General features: G+C 43.9%; 1 protein-coding gene across 1 annotated transcript in view; it reads left to right on the top strand.

Moving 5' to 3' along the window:
* nlk2 (nemo-like kinase, type 2) overlaps window positions 1–22,158 on the top strand; it is a 51,996-nt gene that overhangs the window by 13,566 nt on the left and 16,272 nt on the right. Inside the window, exons 2-6 of the mRNA XM_035622824.2 lie at window positions 6,618–6,747; window positions 7,167–7,222; window positions 8,238–8,344; window positions 11,784–11,869; window positions 19,961–20,170. Coding sequence (XP_035478717.1) covers window positions 6,618–6,747; window positions 7,167–7,222; window positions 8,238–8,344; window positions 11,784–11,869; window positions 19,961–20,170 — 589 coding nt within the window. The remainder of the gene's footprint in view (window positions 1–6,617; window positions 6,748–7,166; window positions 7,223–8,237; window positions 8,345–11,783; window positions 11,870–19,960; window positions 20,171–22,158) is intronic.

Consider the following 22,158-nt stretch of genomic DNA (forward strand, 5'->3'; position numbering starts at 1 on the left):
TATATATATAGACAGTTTAAGTTTCCTCATCCTCTAACTGTTATGGCTTTTCGCTCTCTTTTTTTTACCCTGCGCTGATTCCTTTCTCTGGCGCCAGGTGGAGAGCTCGCTATATAGACCAGATATCCTTGTCGTCATGGCAACGGGGGATTGCTGACCCAGAGCGGAATGTATGCCCCCCTGGTGAGCGGTACAGGCAATTACCAGGGTACAAGTCATCATAAGAGAGGAACCATCAGAAAATAAAATTACTGAATGCCGCCAAGGCCAACCTGAACCCAACAGGGGCGACACACGTATGACTGGCGACAGTTACACTCCCCCCCAAATCCTGCTATAATGAGTCCTACGCAATGAATTATATGGGATACCCCTTTGGATGAATAATTGATGTGAAATGTACATGCGCTATTGTATGAATAACATGTTCATTCTAATTATTCTGGAGAACTAGCACCAGTTCCTGGATAGGCCGTTCAATGACTGAAAGTTTGGATGAATGATCTTGTCCCTTTCTTTCGTCTTTGCTTTGCTCATTTTGTTGATGCCTTTGAGTCACTGCTAGGATAATCTGCTGAAAAAATGAACACAGAAAGTTGAATTCGGTTTTTAGGCAAGTAGTAACATTTACTATATACTTGCTGCAAGGGGACAAGTCAATACAGCAGCCTTGTGTCTGAGTACCAAGGTTGTCTGCCGAATACAGGAGATGCAAGGATATTTAAGCATGATGGGCGGTTCCCCTTTACAACGTATATCTGGGTGGTACTTGTTTACAGATAAAGTCATACAAACAACAGTTGTCTACACAGACAGTCATATGGCAGGGTCATGAGTTTCCTGAGTCACATTGCAGGGCCATGCATACCCTGAGGGGCTTCCGCTTCCATAGTAGACAACAGGACATACAAAGATCACGTCTGTATACAAGATACGAGTACAGACTGTTCTCTCTAAGATCAGCATGTTCTTTTTAGCTAGTTATAATACATATTTTTCTGACAGTCACTTCTGCTGTGCTTTTCTATTGTAATGTGTTTAAAACTCAGTAGTGCAGAGTATTAACAGTAGCTTAACAGCAATCACATAAATACATCAAAACTGTGTTTGTGTAAAAAGAGACACTTGCAGCAACAGAGTTGTCAATGTGACATGACTCTAGTTGTGCCAAAGGGATTATGGCTTTAAAAAAGTAAATCCCACTAGTTAGGTAAACATGTGAGGGAATGCTGGGTTTGCATTTACAAACTTATTGTGATAGAGTCAAACAGTGAAAATTATCCTCAAAGTAGCTTCATTGTCATTATATTGAGGGGTCAGACAACAATATAACTAAATTTGCCTGGCAGGTCCCTGAGGCATAAAAACAAACAAACATTAGACAGTTAAAAGACAATTACAGAAATTAAAGACATAAAATCACTAAGAACTAGAACAATAAAGTGCAATAGGATGTGCAAACAGCGAGTAGCAGCAATACTTTATAGTAACAGAAGGCAATGGGAAGAATAAAACTATTCTATGTTATGTCATTGCACGATGGAAATAGTCCAGTTGGTGTATGTGTTTGTGTGTGTGTGTGTGTGTGTGTGTGTGTGTGTGTGATGTTGAGGGGGGGGGGGGACTCAGGCCGTGTTAATGAGTCCAACAACTTGGGAGAAGAAGCAGTTTTTTCCTTTAAAAAATTAGGAGAAAAGAACATAAGAATTTATGGTAATTTCAAGCTGCATGAAACCCTCAATTTATCCTAAGTATCATTCTATAGCACTGTGACTACTGGGTCCTCATTTCAAGTTGCTGTGGTTTGAAACTGTGAGCCTATTGATGGTATTTGGAGCACAGTGTTGGTGAAACCTGGGATCTTAGTCCACTGCCATCTGTGTGCCTAGACTGATCCTATTTGAAAAGGTTCACTGAAGGTTGCACTGAGAGGGTATAATGTGTTTAGTTACGTACATCTGCTGTGTTACTCATGAGGCTCTCATCTTTGCATTCCTGACAAATCGCTAAGAAAGGTGTTTAACCAAAACACAGTAAAGGATAATGTAATCATTGCTGTTTTGCAGAGATGGGAATAAATGTAGTTATTAGCAAGGGTTAGGGTTATTAATTGTTAATAATGAGCCATTAAAAATGAATAAAGCAATGCAAATAACAACGGGGCACCACCCAGGAACCGGGACCAATAACCAAATAGTGGATTTACTCTCAAAAATAAGGGAGCTCACCCAAAATGTACATATCTGGTAGATGTTGGCAGTTATGGAATTACCTTGAGGTATGAATACGAGCACTGACTCTGTCAATGAGCCTTTATCACAGTATGCATACAAATAACACTTCTCTATAAAATACAACAGGATCTATTAACTTTCTCAATATCAATGTACAATTAACACCACTTCTGTAAATAAATATCTATCATACACTAAACCACAAACCGTGTGTTTGTGTGTAAAGGGGAGATCAATTTGGGGGGCATGAGCAGAACCGGCCCTTGGCACAGGCTGTATAGGCGAATTCTAAGGGTAGCATCATCCATTGGGGGCGCCGCAAACAAAGTGGGCGTGGTCTTCCTGAGTTCCCCGCTGGGCTGCACACCTGTTCCTGATCAAGCTCGTTATAGTAGTGCCAGGTGTAAGCAGGCAGTCCTGGAACTCAGCCCAAGCCTGGAACTCACGAAATCATTGCCAAACTCACGCTGCCTTTCTCCTGCTTCAATATCTAACTGCTCAACGTCGCCACCCTCTATCATCACTCTCTCTCCTTTGAAAGAGAGGGTTTACAAAAATAGGCATACTGCGCCCCTGAACTGTCAGTCACAAGTTGACGTCATGATGAACACTGTCTGCCATCATGACGTGATGCATGTAATCAGCACATGCACGTTATTATGCACCATCCAAGACTGTCTAGGTCTGCTTTGAGTTGCAGCTGCAAAATGAGTCGAAAAAGTATGAAATTATTCTTAACATTTCTCAAGTTTCTTGAGTTATTTATGTGCGTAATTAATATATCATTCATATTTTTATAATTTTATATTATTGTATATTATACATCTTAAAAGTTTTACAGAGTTTAATTTATTGCATTGCAAGTGGTGATTAGTGTTGAACAAATAATGGGGTGCGTAGGGTTTGTCATGTACTGTAAACATCCTGGTGGTAGTGGGACACAGATCAAAAATCTTACCTTGGGCGCCAACATTATGGCACTGGGCATGAGACTTCAAGTTAAATGGTGGCTGCCTTTAAACATGCGCCTCTTAAAAAGGTGAGATTTGGGAGGGAAGTTAACTCCCCACCAGCAAATGTGTGTTAGTAAGAGAAGTAGACCTTAGTTCACTCAGGCTAATGAGATTACATCTAGGCCCCAGTTCATCGACCCACTTTACTCCGGGTACAACATTGCCTTAATATCCTCTTTCTTCATGCAATTCAAATTCTTGCTCAACTAACAAGTTGAGACTGTCCTCAACCAAAAAAATGACCAGATAGGTCTTTTTAAGCAGCATATTATGACATATGTGGTCGTTCTAAAAAGACTTTTAGACCTTATGTACCTGGTGGCGATAGGTAAGTCTGTCAAGTTTGTGTATTTAAATGGATTTGCTTATATTCTGTAAAGTAATTGTTCCTATTTTCTGCCATTTCACCGTAACCATCAACCTTACCTTTACAAGCTCATTAACCATGCGTCGGTAAATCAAATAAAGCCCCACGGTGCTCTGAGGCGGAAAAAAGTATTTGTGGCCTATGTTCTTTCACCGACACAAATTTAGGAAACAGTCGATATGGTTGTCTTTACCACGTACGACATAGTTCATTATATGAGTTGGAGAACTTGTTGATCAAGCTTGCACACAAGATATATTAAAGGGCCCATATTATGCTCCAGGCACCTTTTCAGCCTGCCTCCACATATATTTGGTTACCTGGGGTGTCTGCCAGCCCACGAAGAATGAAAAGAAAACAATGAGTCGTTGATTCATGGTTTGGGTTGGCCGTGCAGACGGTCTGTAAACGAGCCATTCAAAGCCCGGGCGTCAAGTGACGTAAGTTGACTCCTGCTACTGGGGCAACCACGCCCCCAACCTGAGCAGCACCTCCCCCTTTGGGGTGCGGAAAAACAGATCGCGTCTACGCCATAATTTTCTCCCCGCAAGCGGACGACGACCGCGGGCATGGCCAAAAGATATAATAATGTTTGCTCTGTTGTTGGATGTACAGACCAACATAACGCCGGACTGGCAACCCATCTCTTTTTGACAGACGGACCCTTTCCAAATGTCCGAGGCGAAGCCCCGGATGAGGCAAATGTACGTTTTCAAGATCGTATGTGCTCTAGGGCTGGGACTGTGAACTGTATCACGATATAAGTGTTCCGGCCGGCGTAGCTAGACTCGCGGCCGGCCGGCGTAGGTAGGCTCGCGGCCGGTCGGCGTAGGTAGTTCGCGACCGGCGTAGGTAGACTCGCGGCCGGTCGGCGTAGGTAGCTCGCGGCCGGCCGGGTGTCTACGTCCCCGGGTCTCTACGTCGTGTATGTGCCTTGTCACGTGTGGTTGTTGTCATGGCAGCGCACACCGTAGTTGCGCAGCAGACCCGGGGAGGAGCGAGGCGGGGCTTTGCGGTACACGAAGGGAGGGGGGCGAGATGTGAGCAGGAAAGCGCTGGAGTCGACCATAGTCTCACAGGGCTGTTTATACAGAAAGAGGAGGGTGCTGTGTGGCTTGATCCTTGAGATGTTTTGTCATGGAATGGCAAAGACATGTAGTGCACACACCTGAAAACCAATGTAACTTGTGTAAAAGAGGGCATAATATGGGCCCTTTACGGCATCACGTATGTCAACAAAAAACTGGTGGACAAACTTTCAGTCAGTTACAACCTAACATGTAGTAAACCAGTGTTTGCAGGGTGGAATTTGCCTTAACGTGACGACAAAGGTCTGAGAAATTCTTTGTAATCTCTGGGGAATTAGTGTCTAGGCAAATTATTACCTATTTCGCCACTACAATATTTGGGATCAGATTTCCATGGTCCTTCACCTTATCAAAACCACTGCTCTCTGAAGATCTTCAACTCCATGCAGGCCTGACAACTGCAGACTGCTGCACTTTCCTAAAGGTAGTGACACGAGAGTCTGCCTGAAGACCAACCAAGGCTGTAAAGTCTGGTTTTAACTCAGTGGCTAAGACACTAAGGTCCAGTACCATTTCTCATTTTTCCCCTTTGAAACAGAATTACAAGGGGAAGGGGTTGAAAATCTACCCCTATGACATGGGACCCCCCTTCGAACGGAATACATCATCACGTAGGGAGAGGCAACGTTTTTATACTGGTGTCAACAGGCCTGGAATGACGGGGATATCATTGTAAAGACGCTATTGCAGTTACTGTTCAATTTCAATTCAATTCAATTTTATTTGTATAGCACCATATCACAAAATACATTGTCTCAAGGCACTTTACATAGTGAGGTCAATATTACAATGTTACAGGGAAAACCCAACAAATCCCACAATGAGCAAAGCACTTGGCGGCGGTGGAGAGAAAAAACTCCCTTTTAACAGGAAGAAATCTCTGACAGAACTGGACTCAGTTGTGGCAGTCATCAGAGAAATGGGGAAGAGAGGAGAAGTGGGCAGAAAGAGGGGGAGAGGAGAGACAGTAGGAGAGAAGAGAGATAGAGGACAGTTGTACAACCGCCGCTTTAGTCTCTACCAGACTGATAATAATAATACTACTATCAATAATAACGACGGGTTTGGGTCCTGCAGCTCTGGGGTCAGGAGAGAGAGAAAACACAAACAATGTGACATACCCAGAATATTCAAATAAAAAACATGCTAATTACAGTATGTTGGGTATGACAGGACAGGTGTAGTGTACTGTATTGATAAGATTCAATGTGTTCACTTGGTGTTATTGTTATTTATAGGTTATTTTTATGATAGTATCCTGTAACTAACCCTCTGTTTACCTGACACTCTTTGCCCTGCAACAAATGGCCTTATTAAAAAAGTACAGCATGTGGTCGAGCGATAACTTTTATTCCGCTATCTTGTAGTAGTTTCTTTGTTTACCGCCATCTTGTTTGTTGTACTTCTCTGAAATTTGACCTCACCATTAGAAATTGCCCATCTAGTCTGTGAACACACACTCATTGTTAGAGTAAATATTGTTGTTATCTTTTAAATATATGTTTCTAAATATACGGTCTGGTCTATTTAATTTGCGCAAGAGTGAGTATTGCCAACCTCTGACCGGTAGAACTCCAAATCCTTCAACCTCTGCTAACTACCAATATGTTGATTTTGGTGGTAATTATTAATTTAATTATGAATCAGAATTCCCGATTGATAGTAGATTGTAAATGAGACTGAATCAGTCGATTGGCTTTAATTTCCCTTTCTTTGAAGGTTGTTGCCCAGAGGTAACTTAAATAGTAAATTTTTAATTTTTTTAATAAATTTTGATAGAAAAAATATATCCATCAATAGTTAATTGTGCTCGTATTGATAACAAAGCACAACAGTATAAACAATGTGAAAACTGTTATTCATCATTAGAGGCACTGAATATTAGTTATATGAAGTGTTTGTCCTCTGCATCCAGGTCAGTGACAGACCCCAGAGATGGAAAGCAAGTTGCCCTCAAAAAGATGCCCAATGTCTTCCAAAACCTTGTCTCTTGTAAGAGGGTATTTCGGGAGCTGAAGATGCTGTGTTTCTTCAAACATGAAAATGTAAGTACAATGTATGTATAATGTAGCATAATAATGTTATGTTCATTATCATAAAGGTCATAATGTAGCAATGATAACAAATGCTGCAAACATATTTGTTAACCCTCTTCCCAACTGGAATTCAGAGGTCTGCATACTTAGGTAGTTGTGTAGGATTGATGTAAAGTTTGGAATCATTCACCCAAAAAGCATTCAAGAATGCCAAGTTTTACAATTGACACTGAATATTTCTACAATGCTAGTTAACCTAGTTAGCAAATCACGTCCCGTCACATCATATGGAGACCACTTACAGCTGTAAATGCAAATGTAAATATACAATCTTCTGATAACATAACCAGATGTAGACACTTGGAATGAACTTGAAAATGTAAAAAAGGAAAGAAAAACACTGACCATGGCTTTAACGTTCTCCCCAGGTGCTCTCTGCTCTGGACATATTACAACCCCCACACATCGATTACTTTGAGGAAATGTATCCTTTGCCATTGTTTGATTAAAATATGAATTGAAGGATTCCTGTACTGATATATTGTATTATAGTAATTGTAAACTTTAGACAGACATTATGGGTTATTCAGGGATTGGAACGGTTCTGTGTGCCTCTTCAACCTAAAGTGCCTAAAGTAGGATAAATATGCATGAGCTGCCCCAGGTGCTAAAGCAACCTTACCTTCAGCACTACACAATGAAGCACATTATTCAGAGGGCAGATACAGAACAAATATAGAACATCTCATTCACCTTATGAATCACACCAATGAATCAGTGTAAAAAAGAACAGAACTTATGAAATATGTCATATCACCTCGGCACGATGACATCCTCCTTTTAGGGTTTGAGCTTTTGGGGTTGCATGCACGCAAACACACACACACACACACACACACACACACAGGCAGTCTTAGTGTGAAACTAGATTTATAAAATATGGACATGAACAATTGACTTCCCTCTTATTGTGGATAGTTTTGGTTTGATTAAATCATATTTGGATATGTCTTTTAAACTCTGCTACCAGCACAGTACAAAAGAAAAATACAATATGTGTGGGCAAAATTTTATTTGTATTGCTTACAGATTGGGAAATTGCATTTGAAAACTCATCGGGAACATCTTCCAAAAAAAGTTTCATATCAAGATTCTTTTCAGTACCGTAAGCCCCACAAAGTGAATTCCCATCACCTCCATTGTACTGGGGTGGGGGCATAAACCCTGGAGATAGATAAAGTATCTGCAAACCTTGGGCAAAACAAACAGAAGAGATAAAATAAGATAAAATAAGTTTATTCATCCCACTCTGGGGAAATTTACTTGTTACATCAGAGAGTCAAGGCATCAGGACACTTCAACATGCTCACCCTCTGATTAGTGCATCACCAGCTTTACTTCCTGAGCCACAACCACCCAGAGTATAATCTTCCTATGGTTTTTTGCCATTGTGCTGTTGTGCTTTGTGATGTGTTTTTCCTTAATTTCCAATTGGACAGCTACGTGGTGACTGAACTGATGCAAAGTGACCTCCATAAGATCATTGTCTCACCACAGCCTCTGAGCTCAGATCATGCCAAAGTTTTTCTTTATCAGATTTTACGAGGTACGTTCCTTTTTTCTTTTGCTTGCTCTATCACGTCATGTTGTTGTTGTTACATTAATTTAGTTATGTAATTCAGCCCATCCAATGTTCTCACTTCGGATTTTTACACATTGTGTTTACAAATTAAATTCAAGTCAGCATTGAGTTTTTCAGTGCTCCCAGTAGTAAGTTTTGTTTTTGAACCTATTTGATCTCTCACTAAAACAAGTCAGATAACGAAAGGTGTAACAATTAAAGAGTTCAGTAGGAGAACTCAATTCAATTAAATCTTATTTGTATTGCACCAAATTACAACATACAATATCTCAAGGCCCTTTTAAATAGTAAGATCGACTCCTTCCAATATTATAGAGAAACCCAACATTTCACACAACGAGCAGCACTTTGCAACTGGAAAAACAACAACTCAATTTTAACAGGAAGCCTGAAACTGAGAGTCATGAACTGCTCTGTAAAAAAAAGTCTATCACCAGCCTGGATTTCACCATTTTTACAAACACAGGAATCACATCAACATCTGTCAAAGATGGTTTCCAGCAACACAAAGAGAGCTGAATGACACAAACACTCTGCAAAGCAATGAAACACTGTCTCTCTGGCTGCAGAACGGACGTGTGTCATCTATAGATGCGGCTGTGGCTGTGGTCATACACTAACCTGAATTGGCGGTCCGATCACAGCTTCCCCCAGTCCACATGCCAATGTGTCCTAGGGCAAGACACTTAACCCCAAATTGCCTCTGACGACTCTTCCAGCAGTGTATGAATGTGTATGAATGTGACAGAAAAGGTGTGGTCAACAGCAGCTCTGTATGAATGTGTGTGATTGAGTGAATGTGACTTGTACTGTAAAGTGCTTTGAGTGGTCAATGACACGAGAAAAGCTACATATAAATACAGTCCATTTACCATTTATGATGAAGATAAAAGCTATCATTGCCATGATTCCAATTAGGATTCTCTACTGCAAGTCTCCATGAGGCACTTTACAAAGTAAGGTCAAGACCTCACAATATTACTGAGAAAACCCAAAACCCAACAGAAAAAAACTCCCTTTTAACAGGAAGAAATCTCTAACAGAACCAGACTAAGTTGTGGGCGAAACATCTGCTGTTACTGGTTGGTGAGAGGAGAAAATTTGGGGAGAAGGAGAGGTGGAGCTTATTGATAATATGTGGTGTTTTCTTATAATATTGCCTAAAGGAAGTATATATAAAGTGAAAAGTATCGGTCCCAGCAGAGAACCTTGTGGAACTCCATGACCAACTTTTGTATGAATGGAAGATTTGTTGTTAACGTTAACAAACTAAAATCTATCAGATAAGTAAGACCTAAACCATTCTAGTGCTTTTCCTTTAATCCCAATAATGTGTTCAGAATAGAATATTGTGATCAGTGTTATCAAATGCGGCACTAAGATCTAATAGGACGAGAATAGAAACATGTCCATGAGAAGGTCATTGGTAACCTTCAGCAGTGCTGTTTCTGTGCTGAAAGACTACAAGCTAACTATTCCTATGCAAATAATCACATAGCTGGTTAGCAACAGATTTTTCAAGGATTTTAGAAACAAAGCAGAGGTTTGATGTGGGTCTATAATTAGCTAAGATATCTGGGTCTAGAGTCGGCTTTTTAAGAAGATTCCCGCAATCCTAAAGGCCTTTGGTCGATGCCTGTTATTAGAGATAAATTGATCTGATCTAAAATGGAACTGTTAATTAAAGGTAATACATTTCAAGTTCCAAAGTACCTGTTTTTGGTGTTTGAGGCAACCCCTATGGGTTTGGCTGAAATATTTAGTTGCCTTCATCCCAAAGATGGACTGAGTCTACCTAGATTAATGATGGTTGAAGAAATGAATCATTACCAATGGCAACCTGTACAACAGAACCTTTTGCACATCATATCTGTAATGGAAAAATGTATGCAGTTGAATCAGGAAGACAGTATTTATTTATTACAGGAACTCAATATTGAGGGGATTTTTGGTCCGTACAAAGATCAAAAAAGTCTCCCTATCTCGGTCAGCATTTTGTTTTTAACTCTCAGAATCATGTCGTCATTAAACAGATAGAATGGCTCCTTAGAATCAGGATGATTAGACTATAGTCCAGAGACAGTGAGCTGACCTGTCAAAGATAAGAGGACCTTGCACAGTCTCTCACACAGGAGAGGAGAAAATTATATGACAATATCCAGTTACTGTAAGTTGTCATGTTTATATGTTGTTAAATTATCAAAATCTACTATCTTATGCAGTTGCTCAATATGGCACGTAAGACTTTGGTTAATACTTGACCCCCTTTGTGGCAACCCCTATTGATCCTGGTCAAAATGCTTAGTTAGGCCTCATCCCAAAGATGGACTGAAGATATCTACCAAAATTTATGATGACTGAACTAATTGTTAAAGAGTTATGCCAGGCCCTGCCCTTTGCAATATTACTTGATTTAAGGACTGATTTACTTGAATTAAATCAACTGTATTTATAAAGAGCTTTTATAGATTTAACAATGACTCAAAGTGCTTTACAAAGTGCTGATATTAACCTTTCCACTCACACTTTAATACAGCACTTCTATACTTCAATATATCATGCTTCTCTCTTACTCATACTTCATTCACACAATGACAGTACAACACTTAGTAGCTAATTGGGGTTCAGTGGAGGAGCCAGAAATCAAATCATCAACCTTTAAATTGGTGGATGACATGCTCTTCCTCCTGAGCCACAGCTAGAGTTATGACAATTTCCTGCTTTCAAGTCAATGGGACTATTGTGTGAAGGGCATGAACCTTAACTACTTTCTGGCTGTTTGGGCTCTTATTTCAAGTGAATCATTTGCGCACCATTTCCAGTTATAGGACCAAGTCTACGTTTCTAGCTCATTCTTACTTATGTCAATGTGAGCTGTGGCAGAAGACAAATAATATTAATGATAAGCTGGAACAAACAGAAGGGTTCCACCCCTTCTGCCCCCCTATAAAGAAAAATCTCAGTGATTACAATAGGGTGACAACATAAAGTAGTCGAAAAATTAAGTCATGTATTCAAAACTCAAAATTGCAAGGTTTCTCTTTATCTGATAAATAAAAATTCCCCAGACTCCTGCTAACCTGTTTACTTTGTTTTCAATCCCATCCCAGTCCTGACGGCACAAATTTTCTTGTCTCTTGGGCCTTGTGGCAGAGCTGGCCCTGTCTTCAGTCAAGAAGTTCTATAGTGTTGATAGACATTACACGCTCAATAAATAAAATGTGATTATATTCTGTATATTAACAATATATGACACACATTTATTAACATTTTTACTTTTTTTTACAAATATATGAGAATTCACCAGTTTAACTCCTGTTTAGTTTCTGTAATTGCCAACACTAGAGACATCTGATATAATTTTCTCTTATGCGTCTTCCTTTTCCCCCATCATTTCGACCAGGACTGAAATATCTTCATTCTGCTGGCATTCTACATCGAGACATCAAACCTGGCAACCTCCTGGTCAACAGCAACTGTGTGCTCAAGGTGCATAGAACAGCCTATGTGGCTAGCCTGTTTCATGTAGTTCTTGTTTACTCAATTTCAGAAATACTTTAACAGGTTTTGGATAATGGTGTTTACATTTTATTGTTAGGTTTATTTTTGTTATTTTGTCTACACAATTCAACATCACTAAAAACTGTAGACTTATAATCAATGTTCATTTCATCATGATAAAAAAGACTGACTCCTTTCTTTATCAATGAGTAACCACAAATAGTGAATGAAAGATGAAGGAATGGACTAGTGAACTCATGGCAGGGCAGACTCTATAATCACTGACAAGTTAGGAGCTACAATGTTTAATTCCACAGATACATACAAACAATTAACACAGAAATGCAAGGCAATCTTTCTTCTCTGACATCATTGCCAAAAACAATAACAAGGGACATGCCTTGTTCACTACTGACGACAGGCTAACAAACACTCCTGTGTCAGTAGCCCCTGAAATTCTTTCCACCAGGGCCTTCAATGAATTTGCCTCCTTCTTCACTGACAAAATCCAGAAAATTAGGCAAGCAGTCAGTGCCTCCACATCAGGTGCAAGACATGTGTTATCTGTGTGTCCCTTTAAAATCAATTAACCATTAAGACTTGGAGGACATTTTACAACATCTAAAATCCTCCTCCTGTTGCCTTGATATTCTGCTAACAGACCTTTTCAAAAATGTTTCAAACTGCATGGCCTCAGATATTCTACAGATTGTAAACACATCTCTTTTCTCAGGTGTCTTTCCGCAGGCCCTGAAAACTGCTGTTATCAAGCCAATCTTAAAAAACAATTTGGAGACTTCACTAATGAACAATTATAGACCAAACCTCCCATTTCTAAGCAAAATCATTGGAAAAGATGTTTTTAACCAGCTGAACGAATTGTTTGATGTCTTCCAGTCTGGATTTAGACCACACTACAGCACTGAGATAGCTCTTGTTAAGGTCTTCAATGACATCCACTTAAACACAGACAGTGGCAAAATTTCAGCCTTAGTTTTACTGGATCTCAGTGCTTCATTCAACACAGTCGATCACAACATATTACTGGACCGGCTGGAAAAGTGGGTTGGACTATCTGGCACAGTATTAAACTCATTTGAATCCTATTTGAAAGACTTTGTGTCTATAGGTAACAACTAGTAACGAACTAAGACAATTCAATACGTATATAGATACATGGGTTATGATATGATTCAGGGACGATACATTTTAATTTGGAATGATTCAGTGTGATATACGGTTTAATATTGAATCGATGCGATGCAAAGAGATAAGATTCGATGACATACGATTCAATCTGATACAGTTAATATTCGTTCAATTTAAACATTCTTTTTTTCATTGAAATTAAAATAAGCCAATTCTATAAAAAAAGCATTGCCTATCGCTTGCGTGGGTTTCCTGGTGTCGTCTCACATGAACTGTTGAATTAAAAAAAGGCAGACCAGAATGAATGGAAGCCACGCGCACACACACGTAAACATGAACTGTTGAAGGAAAAAGGCAGACAGGAATGACGATGGCAAAGCTACACAAAGTGGTGACGCTAACTGGGGCTAAAGCTTTAGTGTCCAACTTCCTCGTTCACTTTCTGCCGACCCCTCTCCTTCTTCACCCGGTCACGATACAACAAGCAACCCGGTCAGGCTGCACACACACAGCGACAGTAGTGATTCTCCATTACTGATACAATGACAGGCCGTCTGACAAAGCGCAGCCAGCTTTGAGGATTGGCCGGCTCGCTTTGGCCCCACTCAAGAGAATTGTATTATGTAGAACACTTTAATTTGCCTTGTTGTTGAAACGTGCTACAGAAATAAACTTGCCTTGCCTTGCCTAATATTAATGCTTCTGAGAAGGAAACCGAAATGTAAATTCACCCACAATCCCACCAAAAAAATTGACAGGAAGCTAAGAAAAAGTGGAAGGGACTCATTATGGAAACATACCAGCACATGGACATTAAGAAAAAGGTAAGCTGGACTTTTGGTTTGTTGATCAGATGATAGGCGGAAAAAGAGGAGCTCCCGGGCCAAATAAGTTAAAAAAGGAAGAGACCCCCTATAACTACAATCCCAAGTAGGAATATAGGTCATGAAAAAAACACAAAGTACTAGCTGGATGAATGTGTTGTAAGCTAACCTTCAGGCTGGCATAGATAGCATGCAGGCTAAAATTGAGGACGGCCAGCACAGTATGGCACTAAATTACATAAAATTGACAAGCAAATGGAGGGTAATCTTAAGGGAGTACGTGAAGATGTGGGACAACTGAGAGAATATATGGACAAACTCGGAGAGGAGATGAAGCAAGGGCTGGACAGATTCAGAGAGGAAACTAATAGAAAATTCGAGGACATGGATCCTCCTTGGTCCTCCCTAGCTGTCTCCTCCCCGTCTGACGATGATTCCCCCTCGTCAGGAAGATCAAGGGGAGGAGCCGAGGACAACTTGTCCCCAGGATCTCTCTGATCCCCTGAGGACCGAGATGGTTGCTGGGGATGCCGCTGATGGAACTCCAGGATAAGCTGACGGTCTAGGATGTGACAAGCAGGAACCCAGGATCTTTCCTCCGGACCATACCCCTCCCAGTCAACCAGGTACTGAATTCCCCTCCCTCGCTTTCGGGACCTGATGAGGCGATGGACCGAATACGTGAGGCCTCCACCGATGAGTCGAGGGAGAAGAGGAGGAGGGGCAGCCGGGACCAGAGGACTTTCTTGTACTGGTTTGATTTTGGACACGTAAAAGGTGGGGTGACATCGCATAGACTGAGGAAGCTGTAGTCTTACTGCTGCCGGGTTGATGATACTCCTTATGGGGAATGGCCCGATGAATTGGGGTGCCAATTTCTGAGACTCCACTCATAGAGGAAGATCTCTAGTGGACAACAACACTTTCTGTCCAACCTGGTAAGTGGGTGCCTGGGAGCGACGACAGTTAGCAGCCGTGGCGTACCGTTCGGCGGAACGGAGGAGCGACGTTCGGGCTTGAGACCAGGTGCGGTGGCAGCGGCGGATGAACGCCTCCACGGACGGGCAGGAAACCTCCTTCTCTAGGGCTGGGAAGAGAGGAGGTTGGTAGCCGTATGCACTCTGAAAGGGGGAAAGCCCCGTGGCAGAGCTGGTTAGTGTGTTGTGCGCATACTCAACCCACGGTAGCAACTGGGACCAGGATGAGGGGTTTCTGGATGTCATGCACCGGAGAGTCGTCTCCATCTCCTGATTCTTCCTCTCCGTCTGGCCGTTGGACTGAGGGTGGAACCCGGAGGAGAGGCTGACCGAGGCCCCAAGCTGCTCACAGAATTCCCTCCAAAATACAGATGTAAACTGGGGTCCTCTGTCAGACACCACGTCGACCGGAAGACCATGGAGCCGGAAGACGTGGTGGATGATCAGCTGAGCGGTCTCTTTGGCCGAAGGAAGCTTGACCATGGGAACGAAATGAGCCATCTTGCTGAATCGATCCACCACGGTGAGGATGGCCGTGTAGCCTTCCGATGGGGGTAGACCGGTGACGAAGTCCAGGGAGATGTGGGACCAGGGACGATGTGGAACCGGCAGAGTTCGGAGGAGCCCCGCTGGCTCCTGATGAGAATGTTTGTGTTGGTTGCATATTGGACAGGCATTAACAAACTCCTTGGTGTCCTCCTGCAGAGTTGACCACCAAAACCGCTGGAGGATGACATCACGAGTCCTTTGGATACCTGGGTGGCAGGTGAGTTTGGACGCATGGGCCCACTGGATGACGTCGGACCTTAGGCTAGGAGGAACATATAGCCGGTTAGGGGGACAAGCACTGGGCCCGGGCTGGCCCAAGGTGGCCAATCGCAACCGCTCCTCTATCCCCCATGTAAGGACCGCCAACCGGCAGGGGATCGGAAGGATGGATTCAGGCTCGGTGGGTGTACTCTCCTCCTCTTGGAACTGCCGGGATAAGGCATCAGGCTTCGTATTCCGGTAGGAGAGGGTGAAGTTGAATCGCGTAAAGAACAGGGACCACCTGGCCTGGCGTGAATTGAGTCTCTTGGCGGTTCGGATGTATTCCAGGTTCTTATGGTCAGTCCATACCAGGAAAGGATCCCTCGTTCCCTCCAGCCAGTGATGCCACTCCTCCAGCGCCAGTTTGACGGCAAGCAGCTCCCGGTTGCCGATATCATAATTCCTCTCTGCCGGGGATAGACGTCTGGAGAAGAAGGCGCACGGATGCAGCTTCTGGTCGTTCGGCGACCTCTGAGAGAGAATCCCCCTACTCCCACGTCCGAGGCATCCACCTCCACCACAAACTGGAGGTCCGGATCCGGAACTTGGAGGATAGGAGCAGAGGTGAATCGTTTCTTGAGAGTTTGGAAGGCCTCCCAGGCAGCTGGGGTCCAGGTAAATGACACCTTGGAGGAGGTAAGGGCTGTGAGGGGAGCGGCGATGGTGCTGTAATTCCGGATGAAGCGGCGGTAAAAGTTCGCGAATCCCAGGAACCTCTGTAGCTGCTTCCTTGAGTCCGGAACCGCCCAGGAGGAGACCTTTTCTGGGTCCATCTCTACCGTCCCCTGAGCCACGATGTATCCTAGGAAGGAGACGGTTGGGGCGTGGAACACGCATTTCTCCGCCTTTACAAACAGTGAATTCTCCAGGAGTCTCTTGAGAACTGCTTGGACATGGTGGACATGCTCTTCTTGTGATTCAGAGAAAATTAGGATATCGTCTAGATAAACAAAAACATAGCGGTTGAGCATGTCCCGGAGAACGTCATTCACCAGGGCCTGGAAAACTCCTGGGGCGTTAGTAAGTCCGAAAGGCATAACGAGATATTCGTAGCGTCCTGACGGGGTGTTGAAGGCCGTCTTCCACTCATCCCCTTCCCTGATCCGTACCAGGTGATAGGCGTCTCGGAGGTCGAGTTTGGTGAAGATGGTGGCTCCTTGCAGCAACTGAGGGGAAGGGGATAGCGGTTCTTTATGGTTATATCGTTGAGTCCCCGGTAATCAATGCATGGCCGCAGTGTCTTGTCCTTCTTCCCCACAAAGAAAAATCCTGCCCCTGCTGGTGAAGAGGAGGGACGGATGATGCCTGCAGCCAGAGAGTCATTTATGTATGTGTCCATGGCCCCCCTCTCTGGAGCCGACAAGGAAAACAGGCGTCCCCTGGGTGGAGACGTTCCGGGTAGCAGGTTGATGGCGCAGTCATACGGCCGATTGGGAGGTAAGGCGAGAGCCCTCGCCTTGCTGAACACCTCCCGGAAGTCGTGATACATTGACGGGACCCCCACCACCTCTGGAGTCGATTTGGTAGCAGTGGTGCGCCGAGAAACGTCCGCTCCCTGGAGACACACCTGTCCCAAAATGGCACCCGTGGCCCAGTCCAGATGCGGGTTGTGTCGGCGTAACCATGGATACCCCAAAATCACCAGGATGCGTGTAGACGACAAAATATGAAACTGCACCGTTTCGTGGTGATTGCCGGACAGGAGCATATGGATAGGAGCAGTCTGGTCAGTCCCCAGCAGGTGACCATCCAGCGTGTGTACTGCCACTGGTCGAGGAAGCGGGACCCGATTGATCCCCAATTGCTGTACGAGCCCCTCGTCCATAATGCTGGCGTCAGCCCCAGAGTCAATGAAGGTTGACAGTGCGTCAGAGCCCTCTGGGAGGAACAGCTTGATGTGAAACAGGGGTCTCTTCTCCTGGAAGGTTTTAATGGAGGCATGGCTCACCAGCAACTTCCTGCCTACTGATGAGCCCCTGGCTTTTACCGGACAACGGGACACGAAATGTCCGGGCCGACCACAGTACATGCACAACTTGGACTGCATGCGATGCTCCCGTTCCTGCGGGGTGAGACTGGATCGGCCAAGCTGCATCGGCTCCGCCTCCTCGCCCCGCGTTCCTGCCGGTGAAGAAGAGCCGCTGGCCGGAGTAGAAGCCCGACTCGGAGGAGGACGCGTTGCCATGCTCAGCTTCCTCTCCCGTCGTCTTGCCTGCACCCGAGAATCCACCCAACCGGGTGGATTCCCGTCGCGGAGGGCCGGTGAGTTCCAGTCGCTCTGGCGGGCCATGGTGCGAAAATCAATGGAGAAGTCCGCCACAGACTCCTTGACGCAGGCTCATCAAACCCTGTGCCGCCTCCGAGCTGGCATCTCCCACGCCGAACACCTTACGGAGCTCCTCGGAGAATGCCCGGAACGAGGAGCATGCGGGGGTCTGGCGGTCCCACTCGGCGGTCCGCCAGAGCCGAGCTCTTCCCGTCAGGTGGGTAATTGCGAACGCCACCTTAGCATCCTCTGAAGCGAAGGTGTGGGGTTGTAGGTGGAACAGGAGCGTACAGTTCGTTAGAATAGCTCCGCAGGTGTTGGGATCGCCGTCGTAGCGCTCCGGGGTGCCGACACGAACCTCCGAAACCTCTCTGGCCGGAGCTGGAACCGGAACTGGAACCGGAGCTGGAGCCGCCGCTGGTGTCGGCAAAGTCAGCTGCGTTAGCACCGCTGCTACCTGCTGCATCTGCGTAGCTAACCTGTCCAGAGCCTGTGCCTGGTGGCAGGCTGCCTCCTCGTGTCGAAACCTGCCAAACGATTGGCAGGTGTCGGTGCGTCCGCTGGGTCCATGTCTGGCTAGATTGTACTGTAACGAACCAGTTTAGACCCAAGCGCGAGACACACTGAAGGCAGCACACAAGTTTTGTTGATTTTTTATTATTTTTTATTTTTATGTGTTAGACTATAAGCTGAAGAACTCATATGATCACTTGTGGCATTGATTTAAAGGCAGAGGGTTTAAAGACTGAATGGAAAATGTACCCAAAGCTCTGGAGTTTAGTTTTAATGTTGGACAATTATAGTGAGCTTGGGAGATCCCCTGTAGGGGAGATCCCCGCCACTATAGGGGGCCCTCTCACTAGGAGGGGCCCCATCCCCCAACCCGTCAGCAGGGGAGAGGGGGATACAGGCGAAAAACCCAAATGCCTTAGAAGACCAAGTTTTGATTCTTGATATTTGGAAGGACAAATGGTAACACTAATTAATGTGTACGCACCACCGGACAGCGAGAAGACATTTTTTTAGAGACTGTTTGATATCATAACTGTGGAAATGCAGGGAACTCGGATCTGCGGGGGGGACTTTAATGTGGTACTAAACTACGATACATGAACCCACAACTGAAGGAATTAGGAATAACGAACATTTGGAGGGACACACAGACTAGACAGGGACTACAAACATTATTCACATCCGCACTCAATCTATTCAAGGATTGATATTTTCTTTGACAACAGGGATTGACAACACAGAGTAGAAGACTGTAGAATAGGGGTGACAGATTTGTCTAACTATAGAGCAATATATTTAATAGTGAATCTAACCAGTTAAAAGAGGAACACAGTCTGGAGTTTGAATGTAGGCCTATTGAATAATAAGGGATTAGTGGGGGAAATAAAGAGAGATATAATCAGATATAGGGAGGAAAATGTTCACGGGGAAGTGGACCCAACTATTCTGGAACTCTACATTGGAACTCTATCAAAGCTTAACTGGGCAACTAAGAAGCTAGAAAGGCAACATAAAAATACAAACGATCAGGAGACACTTAAGAAGGTCAACGAAATTAGAGGGAATATAGATAAGATATTATCAACAGAAGTGGAGAAGGAAAACTAAGTTTATGAAGCAGACGGAAGGGGGACCCAAAGCAAATAGATTACTGGCCAGAAGTGACAATAAAGAAAGAACATAAACACAACATTGTTTAAAGAGGATGCAATATTACTTTCCCCCCTATTTCAGGCGGTAGCGCGTTCGTCAAGACACTTAACCCTAATTGCCTCTGGCGGCTCTTCCGGCAGTGTATGAATGCGTATGAATGTGATAGAAAAAAGCGCGGTGAATAGCAGCGCTGTATGAATGTGTGTGAATGTGACTTTCCTTTAAAGCGCTTTGAGTGGTCTATATGACTAGAAAAGCGCTTTATAAATACAGTCCATTTACCATTTACCATTAAAGCTGGAGAGAAAATTGATCAAAGCAAAACTGTACAGCTGCCATGATAAAATGAGAAGCCAAGTGGGTGTAGTGATGTCTGAATGTCTTCCAGATCTGTGACTTTGGACTGGCCCGGGTGGAGGAGTCGGACGAGTCACGGCACATGACTCAGGAAGTTGTGACACAGTACTACAGAGCTCCAGAGATCCTCATGGGGAGCCGTCACTACTCCAACTCAATCGACATCTGGTCCGTGGGCTGCATCTTCGCTGAGCTGCTGGGTAGACGCATCCTCTTCCAAGCCCAAAGTCCCATTCAGCAGGTAATGCCCAGGGCCCTGTCTTACAGCCGGCATTAAGTGGCACCAAGTATGACAAATGTCTTTGCTAGTTTCATATTGACGCAGTTGTCTTTTTTCTGTTCAATGCTCAAGTTATTAAAATAGAAAATACACTTTCTCCCAAGAACATGTTGATTAACTAAAACCTGGTCTGAAGTCAGTGGCGCAGTATTTCACAGTTGTTCACTCTGCCTCCTCCCACACCTCCGGGAGCTTTGGTGGAATTCTGGTGTTGCAGGTTTACATTTGTTTATTGTCGCCTGAGGCTCAGTACAGTGGGTCGTCCACTAACCTGACGGCTGTGCAAATGGAGTGTGGTAGAAAACCCGTCGCAAGGATGTAACCCTGTGAGCATAAGGCACTTTTTGGACAAGATGATTTCTCTGCACTGTCAGATTATAATAAGGAGACACGGTATCACAAAACAGGAGGTGATGAAAGCCTCACTTGCGTCAGGAAAATCACCAGGGGTCCCATTTATAAACGTGGCATACGCACAAAACGGGGCTGGAAATGTGCGTACGCCACTTCCCACGCAAATGTTGTGATCTATAAAAATTCCTTTTACTTCTTCAACAGCGGCACAACACAGAGACACTTCCCCTTCGCCCTGAGACACTGCAGCATTTAGAAAGACTGCAAATTCACTAGGGAGAGAGTGCGGGGGGGGGGGGGGGGTTCTCTTTGCCTCCACCTTGAATGAATGAGATTCTTCACGTCGCACATTTAAAATAATACTCAAGCAACACAAATTAAGTACTTGTTGGTAACGGAGCAGAAAGATGTAGTGAAACTTCAGATCTGACCACTTTTTCTAATTCCTCCCACTGTCCGCTCTGTCCAGCTGACAGTTGACAGCCGCAGCAACACGTCGCCTCTCGCACTGCTTCTTTTTATTAGTGATCTGCTGCTGTGGCACCAAATAACGTGTTTGCCGGGCGTCCCCCTCCCTACAGGCGAGTCTATGTCAATGTCTGAGAAGTGAGGTTTTTTTTTCTTCTCTCACCTGTCGGAACGAAAGTACAATTTGATGCCAGGGTCATTAATATACCGATTAGCATTCATGAGGTGATTTGCATTGATGGTTAAAATGGGCGTGTACAGGGCGGGATATGAGGCTGATTCACGTACGCACACATGTAGGTGATCTGTGATTTATAAAGGGAGAATTGCGCACAGGTGTGTGTATGCGCGGTTTAATAAGTCAGAATATTTTTCGCCGTACGCCATTTTCGGCTTTTGGGCGCATGTACACTTTTAGTCAAGAGCCTACGCACAGTTGTATAAATGATTTCCAATGGAATTCTACATGGCATTTAGTCCCAAACTGATAAAGCCTATCCCCACAATTTTTGATTATGCCATAGAAACAGATAGACTCCCAGAATCAATGGAGCAAGCACTGATTATTGTTTACCCAAACCAGGCAAGAAACTTTGCAGCTTGTATAGGCCTTTTTCAATTCTACCCAGTGACTATAACATTTCCTCTAAAGTTCTGGACTGGACATAATCCATAGCTCTAAATCTGTGTCATGATCCTAGAGGATCCTGAGCTCGTTAAAAGACTTGTTATTTAGTTATGCTTTGATTTACCAATACCTTGTGCCTCTGTTTTAGTTAAGTTACCTTTGTTATCCCTTGTTTTGTTTTATATTGAGTGTGTTTAAAATGGCATATGCCAAAAAATATTCAGACTTGTAAAACCCTGCGTACGCACACCTGTGCACAATTCTCCCTTTATAAATCACATATCATCTACAAGTGTGCGTATGTGAATTAGCCTCATATCCCGCCCTGTACACGCCCATTTTAACCATAAATAGTCAATGCAAATCACCTCATGAATGCTAATCGGTATATTAATGAGCCTGGCATCCAATTGTTCTTTCGCCAGGTGAATCAAGGCGACAGGTGAGAAAAGAACAAAGAAACGTCACTTCTCAGACACTGAGATAGACACGCCTGTAG

Source organism: Scophthalmus maximus, chromosome 11 (assembly GCF_022379125.1).
Source record: "Scophthalmus maximus strain ysfricsl-2021 chromosome 11, ASM2237912v1, whole genome shotgun sequence".
Taxonomy (NCBI): domain Eukaryota; kingdom Metazoa; phylum Chordata; class Actinopteri; order Pleuronectiformes; family Scophthalmidae; genus Scophthalmus; species Scophthalmus maximus.